This window comes from Sus scrofa, chromosome 16 (genome assembly GCF_054392235.1).
Source record: "Sus scrofa isolate SSC_HxYL_T2T_F1_AM1 chromosome 16, Sscrofa_HxYL_maternal_Yorkshire_Landrace_v2.0, whole genome shotgun sequence".
NCBI lineage: Eukaryota > Metazoa > Chordata > Mammalia > Artiodactyla > Suidae > Sus > Sus scrofa.
In genome coordinates this window covers 72450354-72467509 of record NC_139398.1, presented here as the reverse complement: position 1 = coordinate 72467509, position 17156 = coordinate 72450354, and the positions used below count along the sequence as shown (strand labels likewise).

The window sequence follows — 17156 nt, the reverse complement described above, 5'->3', positions numbered from 1 at the left end:
ATGAGATTGCGGGTTCAATCTCTGGCCTTACTCAGTGGGTTAAGAATCCAGCATTGCCGTGAACTATGGTATAGAGGTCTCAGACATGGCCCAGATCCCGCATTGCTGTGGCTGAGGCATAGGCCAGTGGCTACAGCTCCGATTAGACCCCTAGCCTGGAAACCTCCCTATGCCATGGGTGCTGCCCTGGAAAAAGACAAAAAGACAAAAAAAAATTCTTTTAAATAAAAATTTAAGTTAAAAAACAAAACAAAACACTATCCCTAACTTCAGGCAGTTTTGTCTAAGGTGGGAGATGGATAAATATGTTATTATAAGCCATTACAAAACTACAGGAAATTCTATGATAGGAACAGTACACACAGGCTGCTGTGGAATGAAGGTTTCTAGCTTGATTTGGGGATTTAGAGAAAACTGCAAGAGGCAACATCTGGGCTGAGATCTGAAAGAAGAGGCAGATCTCAAGTCAGCTATGCATAAGCACTCTGAAATGCCTTTCATTTGGGATTCCAGTTACATGAGTTATACAGTATGAAGTGCTGGAACATAGAAATATAGTGACATTTGTACTTTGCATAACATGACTTTATGAATTTCCTGCTGTATTGATATTAGACAGAGATGGATTATCACTAAATTTTTATTCTAAGCCAAATCTTAAGGGCTAGGCATTTTCAGTAGCTTCATTTCTTAAATCTAGTGGTTGTTACTCCGGTGAATCTCTTTAAGTAGAGTTGATTCCAAATATTTTATTTCTTATGTTCAAACCTTAATAACAAATCTGTGTTGCTTATTCTTACACAGTGTTCATCCCAAAACTCTTTGTTGTTTTGCTCAGTTACCATGCTCCTTTGACCCAACTGAAGTAAAGGTCATTTGGGAAGATAATGATACTGTTCTTCCCAGAGAGGCATAATTTATAATATCAAATGAGTGCTATTTTTACATTTGAAAACAAAGCAATTTATTAATGGCATTTTTACATTCGTATTACTCACTGTACTATGATTTTTTTTAAAAAATTGAAGTATAGTTGGTTTACAATATTGCATTAGTTTCAAGCACACAGCACAGTAATTCAGTTATAAATTTTTTCCAGGTGTTCCCGTTGTGGCTCAGTGGTTAATGAATCCGACTAGGAACCATGAGGTTGTGGGTTCGATCCCTGATCTTGCTCAGTGGGTTAAGGATCCGGCACTGCCGTGAGCTGTGGTGTAGGTTGCAGATAGGATCCCACATTGCTGTGGCTCTGGCGTAGGCTGGCAGCTACAGCTCCTATTCAATCCCTAACCTGGAAACCTCCATATGCCACAGTAGCAGCCCAAGAAATGGCAAAAGGACCAAAAAAAAAAAAAAAATTTCCAAATTATTTTCTATTACAGGTTATTATAAGGTATTGAATATAATTCCCTCTGCTATATAGTAAATCCTTGTTGCTCATCTATTTTATGTATAGTAATTTGTATCTGTTAATCCCAAACTCGTGATCTGTCCCTCCCCCTCTTCCCCTTTGGTAACTGCAAGTTTGTTTTTTGTGCTGTGAATCTGTTTCTATTTTGCCTATCAATTCATTTGTATGAATTTTTAGATTCCTCATATAATATCTGTAAGACATGTTTTAAGTTAAGGTCCTAAGTTACATTAGATGAGGTTTTAATGTTTTATGTCTCCTCTAGGTTGTGCACCATCACCAGGCGCTTATGATGTTAAAACTTCAGAAGTATTGAAGGGACCAGTATCCTTTCAGAAATCACAAAGGTTTAAACAGAAGAAAGGTAATGGATCCCAAAATAAAATAATAGTCATATGATCTTATAAATTTTCAAGTTAAGAATAACAGTGTTTAGGAGTTCCCCTTGTGGCCCAGTGGAAATGAATCCTACTAGGAACCATGAGTTGGCAGGTTTGATCCCTGGCCTCGCTCAGTGGGGTTAAGGATCCAGTGTTGCCATGAGTTCTGGCATAGGTCACAGATGTGGCTCGGATCTGGTGTTGCTGTGGCTCTGTTGTAGGCTGGCAGCTGAAGCTTCGATTAGACCCCTAGCCTGGGAACCTCCATATGCCTCAGGTGCAGCCCTAAAAAGCAAAAAAAAAAAGAATAATAGTGTTTAAAATTAAAGATACTAGGAGTTCCCATCATAGTACAGCAGAAACAAATCCAGGAAGCATGAGGTTGCGGGTTCAAAACCAGACCTCTCTCAGTGGGTTAAGGATCTGGCATTGCCATGAGCTGTGATGTAGATTGCAGATGCAGCTCCAATCCCAAGTTGCTATGACTGGCATAGACTGGCACCTGAAGTTCTGATTTGACCCCTAGCCCTGAAACCTCCATATGCCACGGGTGTGGCCCTAGAAAGACAAAAAAAAAAAAAAAAATTTAAAGATACTACAGTATTTCAAGAAATGTGACGCTACAGCTACATTTGAATTTTCTTTAATTGATAGTCAACTACAGAATAATACTCTTATCATTACACGGCTGTATAACCAGGAAAATTAAGTAAGACACATAGATAATGTAGTTTTCCTTTAGTAATGGCATTAACCCTCTATTGGAGGATACTAGAGGGAATATTAGGAAAATCAGGAAGGTATTAGATGTGTAAAAAATATTGTGTAACTTATTATTTGAATATGTACAGTCAAGAAAAGAATAACTTTATATTGCTTCACTAATAGTTGCTATAAGAAATTTGGGGATTGTGTTTAATCTGTGGTTCAAACATGTAAGCACCAGCCATGATCTGTACAATTTGTTTACAGCAGAATCTCAACAAAATCTTAATGTTGACAAAGATACTACCTTGCCTGCTTCAGCAAGAAAAGTTAAGACTGGGGGATTAAAGGTGAGGAGCTCTTACATTCTAGCTCTAACATGATATCAACTGTATCATGAAAACATTTCTTTTTCTTTTTTTTTTTTGTCTTTTTGCCATTTCTTGGGCCGCTCCCGCGACATATGGAGGTTCCCTGGCTAGGGGTCAAATTGGAGCTGGAGCTGCCAGCCTACGCCAGAGCCACAGCAACGCAGGATCCGAGCCAAGTCTGCAACCTACACCACAGCTCACGGCAACGCTGGATCCTTAACCCACTGAGCAAGGGCAGGGACCGAACCCGCAACCTCATGGTTCCTAGTCAGATTCGTTAACCACTGCGCCACGACGGGAACTCCGAAAACATTTCTGAAAGTTGTCGTATTGACTAGAATGAGCTAAGTGATAAATTAAAGCTATCAGTAAACCTATAAACTAGTAAAACATTATTAGAACTCTAGCAAGTGTTAAACACCTGCCTATGTCATTACTAAATATGTTGTGTTTAAATGTGCCCTAGTTCAAAATTACAACATGCTGGATAAATTCTATTATACCTAGTAAGCCTTTAAAAATAATGCAATGCTTTGATTTGTTACCATCATTTGAATTGTTCTGATTTGGGTTTTTTACTTGTTTTGGGAGAAGGGTAAATATTGATGAAGAAGAAAGAAAAAACATTCTAATGCCTAACAGAATTTTCCTACTCAGAAACTGCCAGAGTGGTAGATTAAATTCTTAATAATTTCATGTTATTATGGCTTTTGCAGGTATTTCCTATTACTGTTTCTATATGTTCGTAAAGCAACTTGTACTTTCTTAAGGAATTGCACAAATTGATATTTTAATGTGAAAAAAGGTTCAGAGTTGGAAAACCAAAAGTACAGGTTAAGTTTATTCTTGTTCATTCATTAGGCAGTTACCTAAGTCTCTTCTTCTATAATAAAGAGCTGTGTTGTCTAGTATAGAAATGATCAGCAGAGTTCCCGTCGTGGCTCAGTGGTTAACAAACCCAACTAGGAGTGATGAGGTTGCGGGTTCCATCCCTGGCCTCGCTCAGTGGGTTAAGGATCTGCTGTTGCTGTGAGCTGTGGTGTAGGTCATAGACGCAGCTCAGATCCCGTGTTGCTGTGGCTCTGGCGTAGGCCGGTGGCTACTGCTCTGATTAGACCCCTATCCTGGGAACCTTAATATGCCCCGGGTGCGGCCCTAGAAGAGACCAAAGTGATCAGCTACATGTGGCTATTGAGCACTTGAAAGTGAAGAATAAAATCTTTAATATAATCTAATTTTAATTAATGTATATTTAAAAACTGAACTGATACTCAGTTCTGTTGTTGGGAAAATTAAATGTTTTGGAATAACTTAAGTATGTGAATCTACTTTTTCATCTGCATGTTTTATGAAATTTAAATATAGATATGTCTTTTTTTTTTTTTTTTTTTTTAAAGCTGCATCTATGGCATATGGAAGTTCCTGGGCTAGGGGTCAAATCAGAGCTGCAGCTACAGGCCTACGACACAGCCACAGCAGCACTAGATCTGAGCCACATTTGTGACCTATGCTGCAGCTTGTGGCAACACCAAATTCTTAACCCACTGAGCAAGGCCAGGGATCAAACCCACGTCCTCACAGAGACTATGTCAGATTCCTAATCCAATGGGCCGCAACGGGAACTCCTAGATAGATATTTCTAATGAAAATTTAACATCTGAATTGAGAATGTGCTATGAGTACAAAATGTACAGCAGGAGTTCCCGTCGTGGCACAGTGGTTAACAAATCCGACTAGGAACCATGAGGTTGCGGGTTCGGTCCCTGCCCTTGCTCAGTGGGTTAACGATCCGGCGTTGCCGTGAGCTGTGGTGTAGGTTGCAGACTTGGCTCGGATCCTGCGTTGCTGTGGCTCTGGCATAGGCTGGTGGCTACAGCTCCGATTAGACCCCTAGCCTGGGAACCTCCATATGCTGTGGGAAGTAGCCTTAGGAGCGGCCCAAGAAATGCCAAAAAGACCAAAAAAAATAAATAAATAAAATGTACAGCAAATTTTGAAGAGCTAGTACGAAAAATATAAGATGTTATTAAAATTTTTACTTTTTAAATATAGCTAGTATAAAATGTGAAAATATGTACATGGCTTGCATTATATTTTTATAATATAATGAGGACTGATAAAGACACCCTTTACTTAGAAACTGATATAAATTTCTTGAATTAGAACACTGCAAATCAGCTATAATAGAAAAAATAAAATCATTATTGAAAAATTCCTTGAATTAATTGGAGAAGCAGTTCTGAAATTTTGAGTTAATTATAGAATTCACAAATCATCCTAGAAAACTAAATTACATAAAGGCCCCAAATAATAGGCCTTCCTTGATAGAAAATGCCATTAGGTAGGAAATTAATAAATATGAGACTGATGTGATCCTTCCCCAACTTAAAAACTTATAAAACACATTTCATTCAAGATATTAATGACTTTCTTCCATTTTTACATGGAAAAGTTAGATGTTTTGTTTTAGGCCGTTATTTCAGAAAGGCTTTTGGATATAAAAAGATGTGTAAAAATCATATGTGTGGAGTTCCCATTGTGGCTCAGTGGTAATGAACCCAACTAGTATCCATGAGGACGGGGATTCAACCCCTGGCCTCAGTGGGTTAAGGATCTGGAGTTGCCTCGAGCTGTGGTGTAGTTTGCAGACCTGGCTCGGATATGGCGTTGCTGTGGCTGTGGTGTAGGCCAGAGGCTTCAGCTCTGATTCAACCCCTAGCCTGGTAACTTCCATATGCCACAAGTGCAACCCTAAAAAGAAAAAGAAAAAATCACATCACATCTTATTTAGAAAAAAGGCAGTAGGTAGATTAGAGTCAGTTTGTACTTTTTAACTTTTTCTTTATTTCCTTGCATTTCTGGGTTTTGGTGGGTTTTTTTTTTCCATCTTTGAGATCTAAGTTTAAGTTGTTTTCTCTGAAAGTCTTTTTTTTTTTTTTTTTGGAATTCCGGTTGTGGCTCGGCAGGTTAAGAACCAACGTAGTCTCCATGAGGATGCAGGTGCAATCCCTGATCTTGCTCAGTGGGTTAAGGATCTGACATTGCCGCAAGCTGCAGCATAGGTAGCTCTGATTCAACCCCTCACCTGGGAACTTCCATACGCCATAGGTGCGTCCTAAAAAAGAAAAGAGAGAGAGGTTTTTTCTGAGATAGTATAATTAAGTATCCAGAATATATTACTGTTTAACATTAGAAAAGAGGACGTATTCTTTTCACTAGATTAGGTGTTAGGTTAGCAAACACCTAATCTATTGGGATAAAAACGTTCAAGCCTGCAATATTATAAGATTTTAAGAGGAGTTCCTGTTGTGGCGTTGCAGTTAGCGAACCCAGCTAGCATCCATGAGGGCTGTGGGTTTGATCCCTAGCCTTTCTCAGTGGGTTAAGGATCCAGTGTTGCTATAGCTGTGGCATAGGCCAGCAGCTTCAGCTCTGATTCAACCCCTAGCCTGGGAACCTCCATATGCCGCAGGCAAGGCCCTAGAAAGACAGAAGATAAAAAAAAAAAAAGGTTTTAAGAACTTTTTCCTTGGGTTCCCATCATGGCGCAGTGGTTAACGAATCCGACTAGGAACCATGAGGTTTCGGGTTTGATCCCTGGCCTTGCTCAGTGGGTTAAGGATCCAGCATTGCCGTGAGCTGTGGTGTAGGTCGAAGACTCTGCTTGGATCCCGCATTGCTGTGGCTTTGGTGTAGGCCGGTGGCTACAACTCCAATTAAACCCCTAACCTGTGGCCCTCCATATGCTGCGGGAGCAGCCCTAGAAAAGGCAAAAAGACCAAAAAAAAAAAAAAAAGGAAAAAAGGAATTTTTCCTTCATTTGCTAGATAAGTCAGCTGCAAAATATTTAATAGATTCAGTGAAATGTTTAAAATAGAAATTAACCATTTAGAACTTTTAATGTTTCCTGATGGCTAAAAATCAAATTTGGCCATGGTGTTTGTGGCACTTAAATTTGATTATCACTGTTTTTTTTTTTTTGTTTTTTTTTAATAGAAAGAATCTCAAAAGAATGATAAAGATTTGAAGACGTTGGAAAAAGAGGTAAGCAATACTTTCAACTTAACTGAAAATAAGTGCAATAAAATGGAAAGAGAGTTAAAAAACAAGGATTGTGTTGCCATTTGAGGAGTCATATAGTTAGGCATACATCCAAATCAGACCTATAGGCTAACCAATCCTTGGCTTGAATACCATATTTTTTACCTAGTTGTCAGTGTGGTATGCCATTCGTTAGCATGCTAAGGGACAGATTCAAGATAATCTACTTCAAGAAAAACTGAGAACTACAAAATCCATATGTTAGTTTATTACCTATACATGAATCACATATTTACTCATAGCCTGCACTCTTCCCATATGCTAATCTACTTGTTAAGACAATAACTAGCTAGAGAATTGCTTGGTGGCCATGAAATCCTAGCAGGTTATTTGAATTGTGTTGGAGTCGTGCTAACCTAATGCATCCCATAGGTACCTATGCAAACCTATAGGTACATGCCTTCCTCAAGGATAAAACCACCTTGAGCTCTACTGTCCATTGTAGTGAGTGACTATTCAATAAAATTAGGAACTCAGTTCTTCGGTTCCACTCATCACATTTCAGGTACTCAATATGCACTTGCGGTGAGTGGCTACCATACTAGATAGTGCACTTCCACCTTGGTAGAAATCTCTATTGAGTAAAGCTGACCTAAAAAACCTGCTTACTTCCCTAAGCAGGACTAAGCTGGTCGCTGCCAGCTTTGCTTTTCTGGCAGTCTTTTTTTCTGTTTCCATTGCTGACCCACTCTTTCTGGTAGGTATATTTGTTTCACATATTAAAACTTTCTGTTGACTATAGTTAAATGTTGACTTAGGACCAAGAATATGTCAAGATAATTTTGCCTATTTCTGCCCTTGTTACTCTGATCCTTTTTGGATTTATTTTAATAATACTGGCTCTCATTTTATTTAGGATACTTGCCTATGATGCATAGTTTATTACTTAGAGATGTAATAATGAGTCCCTCTGAGTCTCTCTGAGATAGCTGGCAGTGCCAGAATTAGAACTGGTCATTTGTATCAGTTATTTAATCTTTTAGAATAGAAATTCTTGGCAAATACAGCTCTATTTTATTTAAACCCCACAGTATTTGTTGTTTGATTGATTTGAATTGTCAATATTTAAAGGTAAAATTTCGTGCAAAACAAATTCAGATTTCTGATTTCTATTGCAAAATTAGAAGATCTGGCAACACAGTTTCCACATTGCTGTCAAGGGCAAAAATTTGCTAGGGTTGTGCAGAGTTGCCTGCATTAGACCTCCATATTTGTTCAATCACTCCTCACCTGGCTCTCTTTATATATTTATTGTATCTGCTTGGTCATGTAGGCATTTGAGTTTACAAACCCGTTTTTGGAGCTTAAGCTTCTTCAACTGAAAAATGTATGAAATAGATAATCTCAACTTTTTTTTTCTGCTTTATGCTATGCTATAAACACTGGTTATAAACCACTAATATAAGCATACAGACTCTTTTTTTTTTTTTTTAGGACCACACCCATGGCATATGGATGTTCCTAGGCTAGGGGTTGAATTGGAGCTGCAGCCGCTGGCCTGCACCACAGACACAGCAACTTGAGATCCAAGCTTTGTCTGTGAGCTTCAACACAGCTTACGGCAATGCCAGATCCTTAATCCACTGAGCAAAGCCGGGGATGGATCCCGCATCCTCATGGATGCCAGTCAGGTTCGTCATCACTGAGCCACAGGGGAACTCCAGCATACAGACTCTTGTGGTAGGGAATCTTAAAGTTTGTTCAGTCCCTAGCATCTAGTTCACATCTGTTTATATAAGTGGTGCTTGATACATTTTTGGTTAAGCAATGTTGTCATAGAATACTTAGGTAGGCGGTCCTGCTGTGGTGCAATCAGATCTGTGGTGCCTCTGCAGCACCAGGACAAAGGTTCCATCCCTGGCACTGTGGGTTAAAGGATCCAGTGCTGCTGCTGCTGTAGCGTAGGTTGCATTTGCAGCTCAGATTTGATCCCTGGCCCAGGAATTCCATATGCCACAGCCTAAAAGGAGGAGAAAAAAAAAAAGAATACAGAGGTTAGTATAAATACAAAGCCTATAAGAGTAGAAAATACTTTTCATGTGACTTAAGAGCTGTGCTTTCTTGATACTTTTATCCCCAGCAAATATTCTATTTTGGTAAATGTTTTATGCAGACTAGGAAGAGACCGTATATGCATATGTTGGATATAGTGGTCTGTATGTCAGTTCAAGTTGTTTAATACTTCATATCTTTATCTGTACTGACTTCTTTGTCTGCTTATTCTGTTAGTTACTGAGAAAGGTACTTTTACAGCTCTGGTTTAGTCTCCTTCTGTTTTTAATTCTGTCCATTTTTGCTTTGTATATTTTGAAGTTATGAGATTACTTTGTTGTGCATAGCAAATTTAAGACTATGTCTTCCTCTTGGAATAACCTTTTAACCATAAAATCATTTGTTACTAGTGATACTTACTAGCAATATTTTTTGTCTTAAAATCTACTTTGTATGAATTAATAAGGTCCCAGGCCAGGGATCAAATCCAAGCTGCAACTACAACCTATGCCACAGACCTGGCAATGCCAGATCCTTAAACCATTCTGTTAGGCCAGGGGTCAGACCCATGCTGCCACAGAGATAACACTGGATCTTTAATCTGCGCCACAGCAGGACCTGCCAGCTTTCTTTTGTTTAATATTTACATGATAAATCTTTTCTGATCCCTTTATCATCAATCTATGTCCTGTTTAAAGTGCATGTCTTGGAGTTCCCGTGGTGCAGTGGAAACAAATCCAACTAAGAACCATGAGGTTGCGGGTTCAATCCCTGACCTTGCTCAGTGGGTTAAGGATCTGGCATTGCCGTGAGCTGTGGTGTGGTTGCAGACACCGCTCGACTCTGGCATTGCTGTGGCCCTGGCGTAGGCCAGCAGCTACAGCTCCGATTAGACCCCTAGCCTGGGAACTTCCATATGCCTCAGGTGCAGCCCTAAAAGGACAAAAGACAAAATAAATAAATAAAGTGCATGTCTTGTAAAAATCTGGGATCATTTTTCTTCAGCCTGAAGAACTTATTTTAGTATTTCTTGTTGTTCTACTGTTGACCAATACCCTCAGCCTTTTTTTCCCTCTGAAAATGACTTTTTGTCACCTTTATACTTAAATGACGTTTTTACTGGAAGTAGAATTTTACATTAGGAAATTTTCCCCCAATATTTTAAATATTGTATTGTCTCCCTGGCTTCCATATTTTCTGTTGACAAATAGTGTTTTTGGTTTTGGTTTTGGTTTTGGTTTTTATCTAGTAATTGCAGCAGGAATGATGGCTCACTGATGCCTGCTACATCCTACCCAGAAGCCCAGTTTTTCCTTCTTGGAAATGAAAAAGCTACTTAACATTTCAAGCTATAATTTGAATTCATATACTTGGAACTAGAGAAAAGAAGAACTCTTATAGTTGGAAATACCTTAAAAGTGATTAAACAGTTTAATTATATCTGGAAGTTTATGGCACTTCAAATCCTCTGTTCTTAAAATGTTTACAGATTTTCAGATGTATCATAAAGTAAATATGATTGCTCAAACATCTAGTGAAATTAGGAGTTCCCATTGTGGCTCAGTGATAATGAGTCTGACTAGTATCCGTGAGGACTTGGGTTTAATCCCTGGCCCTACTCAGTGGGTTAAGGATCCGGCATTGCTGTTAGCTATAGTGTACCTTTCGGGCAGGGCTCAGATCTGGCCTTTCTGTGGCTGTGGATATGTAAGAGCATTGTGTCACAATTGGAGATTTTTCTAGAACTTTAATGTTTTTATCTTTTGTAGCATCTAGTTACATGGGCAATAATCAGTGAACTATTTGTTCATCACCTTGTTTCTGTCCAGATTCGTGTTCTTGTGCAGCAACGTGGTGCTCAGGACAAGCGTATTCAGGATCTGGAAGCTGAGTTGGAGAAGATAGAAGCAAAGCTAAATGCTGCTGTCAGGGAAAAAACATCTCTCTCTGCAAGTAATGCTTCACTGGAAAAGCAGCTTATTGAATTAACCAGGACTAATGAGCTACTAAAATCTAAGGTATTTGAACCTCATGATAATATTTAAAATTGAATAAATAATAAACATGGGTATTTTAGGCCTCGGTTAGTCATTTTCCTTTACTAAATATACTTTCAATGTTAGAGCTAATTCCAACAGGAATTATTATTGCATCTTTTTTATTATGGTACCTGGTACATAAGAGGTTATAAACAAACAAGTTTATTTTTTGTTTTAATATCTGACATTTTTCTCACCCTCAAAGTCAGGCTCAATAAATAAGGCTGTTAATAAAATTTGCAAAATTTACATCTGGAAGTATCTTTAAAGATCTTTCTCTGAAATAAATAGTAGCATAATAATAGGCTTCCATCTCAAATCCTTTGGGAATGAAGTGAGAAGTGAATAAATTTATACACTAAATGCATTCAGTATATAAATTTTGTTCATCAATATTAATATACTAATAGATCTTAAAGGGCTTAACGTGATCATCCTGTTGTGGTTGTGTGTGTGTGCGCACACGTGTGTGTGCATGCACCACACCTGTAGCATATGAAAGTTCCTGCGCTAGGCGTCAAATCAGAGCTGTGCCAGCCTAGGCCGCAGGCACACCAACACCGGATCCGAGTCAGTGACCTATGCCATAGCTTGCAGCATATGCCAGATCGTTAACCCACTGAGTGAGGCCAAGGATTGAACCCACATCCTCATGGACATTGTGTCGGGTTCTTAACCCACTGAGCCACCACGGGAACTCCAATCATCCTGCTTTTTCACGGAAGTAGAAGGAAGCTGTCAATCACTGTTCAGCTTAATAAGAGTCATTTATTTAGGGCCTATTATGTGCTGGGCTCTCTGCTTACAAAGGGAGTGAGGATGCATAAGAATTAAGCATGGGAAGAATGCAGATTCCCGGGTTGCCCTCAAGGAGATTCTGATTTATTAGGCCTGGCATGGACCCAATTGTCTGCTTGTTTCAAAGTAGACCAGGCAGTGTAGATATATTTTGTTAGGTAAACACACTTTATGAAATTCTCTTCAAGAAGCTTGCTTTAGAGCCTTACAGTGGACTTTCCGGCTTATAGAGATAAGTGACCACTGTAGCTGATTTCAGAAGTAAACCAGAAAGTCACATGAAGGAAAAGGAGGAACAAGGGCAGTGGTAGGTCCACCCAGTAACCCTAGTATTGTTTAAAGGCTGTTTTCTCTACCAGAGTATATCACAAGCAAATAATAATCCCAGTAGTAGATGGAATAATCTAAAAAAATCTGTGATTTTTTTATAAGTCAGTAGAAAATATTTCTGAATTTTTTATGTGTTATATTTAGTTTTCTGAAGATAGTAACCAGAAGAATATGAGAATTCTAAGCCTTGAGTTGATGAAACTTAGAAACAAAAGAGAAACAAAGATGAGGGTGAGTGATACCTTTGCTGACTTTGCTGTGTCTGCATCTAGGGATCTGAAAAATTTCTCATTTCCTAAAACAGATATTTCTGTTATGTAGAGTATGATGGCTAAACAAGAAGGCATGGAGGTGAAGTTGCAGGTCACCCAGAAGAACCTCGAAGAGTCTCAGGGGAAAATAGCACAACTTGAGGGGAAACTGTGAGTGACTAAAAGGAAAGGGAAACTACCTAACCTAACCAGTTCTTGATTTACTTTTCTCACATAGCTATTATTTACTGAGACTTTAACCTTCCCTCTATACTTAACCTCATTGACTGCCTCTACTTGCCCGGTTTTTCTTCCTCTTTGACAGCTGACCCATAATCATTCCCAAACATTGTACTGAAAAGATGTCTATCTTCTGTATCAAGGGTGAGAAAAACCTCATAATCTTTGTAATAGAATAATCTTACGGGAGTTCCCATTGTGGCTCAGTGGTTAACGAATCCTACTAGGAACTATGAGGTTGCAGGTTCAATCCCTGGCCTTGCTCAGTGGGTTAAGGATCTGGCATTGCCGTGAGCTGTGGAGTGGTCGAAGATGCGGCTCGGATCCCGTGTTGCTGTGGCTCTGGCGTAGGCCAACAGCAACAGCTCCGATTCAACCCCAAGCCTGGGAACCTCCACATGCCGCAGGAGCAGCCCTAGAAATGGCAAAAAGACACCAAAAAAAAAAAAAAAAGGAATAATCTTGCGGTGGTAGTCAAACCAAAACTAAGAAACATTGGTATAGAAATCTGTAATTAATCCATAATCCTAGCCTTCTTATTACTCAGCTATAATTTACATGCAATAAAATACAGATCATAAGTATTCAGTTTAGTGACTTTTAACCATATATATACCTGTATAGCCACCACCCAAACAAGAGAGAGAATATTGCCATCCCCTCAGACTGTTCCTTCTAGCCCTTTCATGCTCCCCTGCTTCTCTCCATGTCATACCCCACAGCCCCATAATCACTTTCTGACATATCATTATAAATTATTGGCCCTTTGGGGGGATGTTTATCACTCTGTGTGTGTGTGTGTGTGTGTGTGTGTGTGTGTGTACACATGTATATGTGCAGCTTTTGTTTAACATAAATTTTTTGAGATTCATCTATACTCTTGCATTACAATTTTTTCCTTTAATTTCTGAGTAGAATTGCATTATATGAATATATTTTCATTTGTTTCTTATTCTTCTCTTGATCAATATTTGGTATTGATTAATACTTGGGTTTCCATTTCTGACTATTATGAGTATGCCTTTTTGTAGACATAGTTTTTATTTCTCTGAATAAATACCTGGGAGTGGAATTTCCAGGTCCTCCGGTTGTATGTGTATAATGAAGACTCAAAGTGGTTGTAACCATTTTACACTCCCACCTTGAAATGTATGGTGGATCCAGTTGTTCCATATCCTCACCAACAATTGATGTTGTCTGTCTGTCTGATTTCAGCCCTTCTAGCTGATGTGAAGTAGTATCTCACTGGTGATTTTAATTTGTTGCTATTGATATTGAGCATGTTTTACGTGCTTATTGACCATTCACATATATCCTTTAACCTCCTGCCCCTTTCCTCAAACTGGCATATTTAGAGGAGACAAACACAGAAGTAACTGAGTATAATGCAACCCGGAACAAAGGCTTTATGGTACACAAAATGCGACTTTGTATGTGTGTTGTGTGGGGAAACTAGGAAACTACAGAGAAAAGATTTTTCTGTAACACTTAAGTGTTGTAGATAATGACTCTCATCATAGCCCTTTTGTCAGAATATATTTGAGAGTTCCATGGTGGCTCACTGGGTTAAGGATCTGGCATGGTCTTTGCTGGGGCTCTGGTTACAGCTGTGGCACAGGTTCAGTACCTTGCCCAGGAACTTCCACATGCCGCTAATACAACAAAAAAGAAAAGTGTATATTTGGAATGCTTTCTCACTCAGAAAAACTTGGAGTTCCCACTGTGGCTCAGTGGAATCGGGTCTATCTCTTGAACACTAGGACTCAGGTTCCATCCCTGGCCAGTCATAGTGGGTTAGGGATTCGGCATTGTAGCAGCTGCAGCATAGCTCACAACCGTGGCTCAGAGCTGATCCCTGTCCCAGGAACTCCCTATGCCATAGGGCAACCAAAGAATAAGAAAAAAAAAATGAGTCTTCTATTCACATGTATTAAATTGTCAACTCGAAAGAGCTCATATTAATGGTTAAGAGTTTGGACTTGGATTTTCCATCATGGCTCAGTGGTTAACGAATCCGACTAGGAACCATGAGTTTGGGGGTTCAATCCCTGGCCTCACTCAGTGGGTTAAGGATCCAGTGTTGCAGTGAACTGTGGTTGTAGGTCGCAGATTCGGCTCGGATCCTGTGTTGCTGTGGCTGCACCGTAGGCCGGTGTCTACAGCTCTGATTAGACCCCTAGCCTGGGAACCTCCATATGCCGCTGGTGCAGCCCTAAAAAAGACAAAAGACCAAAAAAAAAAAAGGAGTTTGAACTCTGGAGTCTGCCTGTCTGAGACAATGGTAAATAGTACAGAGTGTGCTTTATGTGTGATTATTGTATGTATTAATATTCGTATTTTTTTAGTGTTTCAATAGAGAAAGAAAAAATGGATGAAAAATCTGAAACAGAAAAACTCTTAGAATATATTGAAGAGATAAGGTAATATGAATAGTTTTAAATTGGACCTTATTTGTTGAAGTATGATGAATACATCATTTCCATCACTTTTTTAGTTCATGTTCCCTGTGCTTAGGTAGATATGCTCTTCAACATAATTTGTTTTAATGCAGTTGTGCGTCAGATCAAGTGGAAAAATACAAGCTAGATATTGCCCATTTAGAAGAAAATCTGAAAGAGAAGAATCATGAAGTTTTAAGCCTTAAGCAGTCTATTGAAGAAAATGTTGCTATGTTGTCCAAACAAGTAGACGACCTGAATGCTAAATGCCAACAGCTTGAAAAAGAAAAAGGTATTCTCCTGTTTATAGTTTCACTTTCTCTAAATAAGGACTGCCTCAAATAATTTTTCTAAGAAGACTTTTCTTTTTTTAGCTTTATTGAAGTGTAGCTGATTTTTCCTTTAATTTCTGCTCTACAGCAAAGTGATTCAGTTATACTTTCTTTTTTTTTTAAAGGCTGTACCCGAGGCTCATGGAAGTTCCCAGGGTAGGGGTCGAATCAGAGCTATAGCTGCAGGCCTACACCACAGCGACAGCAATACCAGATCTGAGCTGCATCTGCGACCTACACCTCAGCTCACTGGCAATGCCGGATCCTTAACCCATTGAGTGATACCAGGGATCGAACTCGAGTCCTCATGGATATTAGTCAGGTTCATTATCCTGAGCCATGACGGGAACTCCCTCTTCTTCACATTCTTTTCCATTATGATTTATCATAGGTTTTGAATATAGTTCCCTATGTTATATAGTAGGATCTTTCTGTTTATCCCCACAGTATATTTTTTAAGGTATTACTATGTTAAAACAGCTTTCAAAAATGATTATATAAACAACAAAAGTTTTGTTCTATGTATGGGAATTTTTGTCTTTTATACTGTTTGTTCTCTATTTCAATATATTGCTTGTCCTGATTGAAATATGTACAAATGTGCAGTTCTTGACTTCCTCATTGGGTGGCCATTTAAAATTGGTAGATAGATGGAATTAGGTTTGGGGGTTTTATTATATAAAGCATATACTATATTACACAGAGTAATGAAACATATTTCAGAGTCCCCCCCCCCTTTGGAAATACTTGATCTCTGTAACATGGTAAATGTAGCATAGTAGAATATTATGAGAATCTGGGTTTCTCAAAGTTAATATCTAATTACAGCATTGTTAACTTTTTCCCTTTTCTAGGAGACCTCATCAATAGGGACAGATGTCGGGATGAAAATCTAAATTCTGAAATACAAAATTTAAAAGAAAGGTCTAACCTTGAAAGACAAGAACATGAAGAACTACAACAAAAAGTATTGCAAATTGAATCACTTCTGCAACAAGAGAAGGTATTTGACTATAATATAAAAAAAAAAAACAAAACCTTTGTGCTTCTTTTAGGTCATATATTTCCCTATGTATCGGGAAAACTTTACATTAAATTGTATGTATCCTTTGCTCCAACAATTCCATTTTTAGAGTCTTATCCTGAAGAAATAATCATGCGTGTGTGGTATGTTAACTGATATTCACCACAGGGCTATTTTATTGATTTTGTGAAAAAAGTCAAGCAAGAGTTGAAGCACAGTAAGGAAATTGGTTTTTGTTTTGTTTTGGTTTGTTTGTCTTTTTGCCTTTTCTAAGGCTACTTCCCACAGCATATGGAGGTTCCCAGGCTAGGGGTCTAATCAGAGCTGTAGCTGCCAGCCTACGCCAGAGCCACAGCAACACGGGATCCGAACTGCATCTGCAACCTACACCACAGCTCACGGCAATGCCAGATCTTTAACCCACTGAGCAAGGCCAGGGATCGAACCCGCAACCTCATGGTTCCTAGTCAGATTCGTTAACCACTGAGCCATGACGGGAACTCCTAAAAGAGTATCTACTTAGATAAAAAACAAAACTGACAGTTTTTAAAAATTCAAATTACGTAGAAAATATTTTGTGTATCAGTGAGAAAAAAAAGATAGTTCGTTAGAAAAATGGGCAGGAGTTCCCATTTGTGGCACAGCAGAAATGTGCCACACTTAGGTCACAGACACGGCTCTGATCCTGTGTGGCTGTGGCTGTGGCTGTGGCTGGCAGCTGTAGCTCTAAGTAGAACCCTAGCC

General features: G+C 38.9%; 1 protein-coding gene across 2 annotated transcripts in view; it reads left to right on the top strand.

Moving 5' to 3' along the window:
- The window catches only part of HMMR (hyaluronan mediated motility receptor), a 41261-nt gene that overhangs the window by 1760 nt on the left and 22345 nt on the right, over positions 1-17156 (top strand). The window contains exons 2-10 of one of the 2 annotated variants that reach the window (XM_003134082.7): positions 1677-1775; positions 2767-2846; positions 6864-6911; positions 10790-10978; positions 12272-12358; positions 12449-12549; positions 14964-15038; positions 15170-15348; positions 16243-16391. In XM_003134082.7, the coding sequence (XP_003134130.3) occupies positions 1677-1775; positions 2767-2846; positions 6864-6911; positions 10790-10978; positions 12272-12358; positions 12449-12549; positions 14964-15038; positions 15170-15348; positions 16243-16391 (1007 nt within the window). Of the gene's footprint in view, positions 1-1676; positions 1776-2763; positions 2847-6863; positions 6912-10789; positions 10979-12271; positions 12359-12448; positions 12550-14963; positions 15039-15169; positions 15349-16242; positions 16392-17156 lie in introns of both variants that reach the window. The other variant, XM_005672556.4, reaches the window with a different exon arrangement.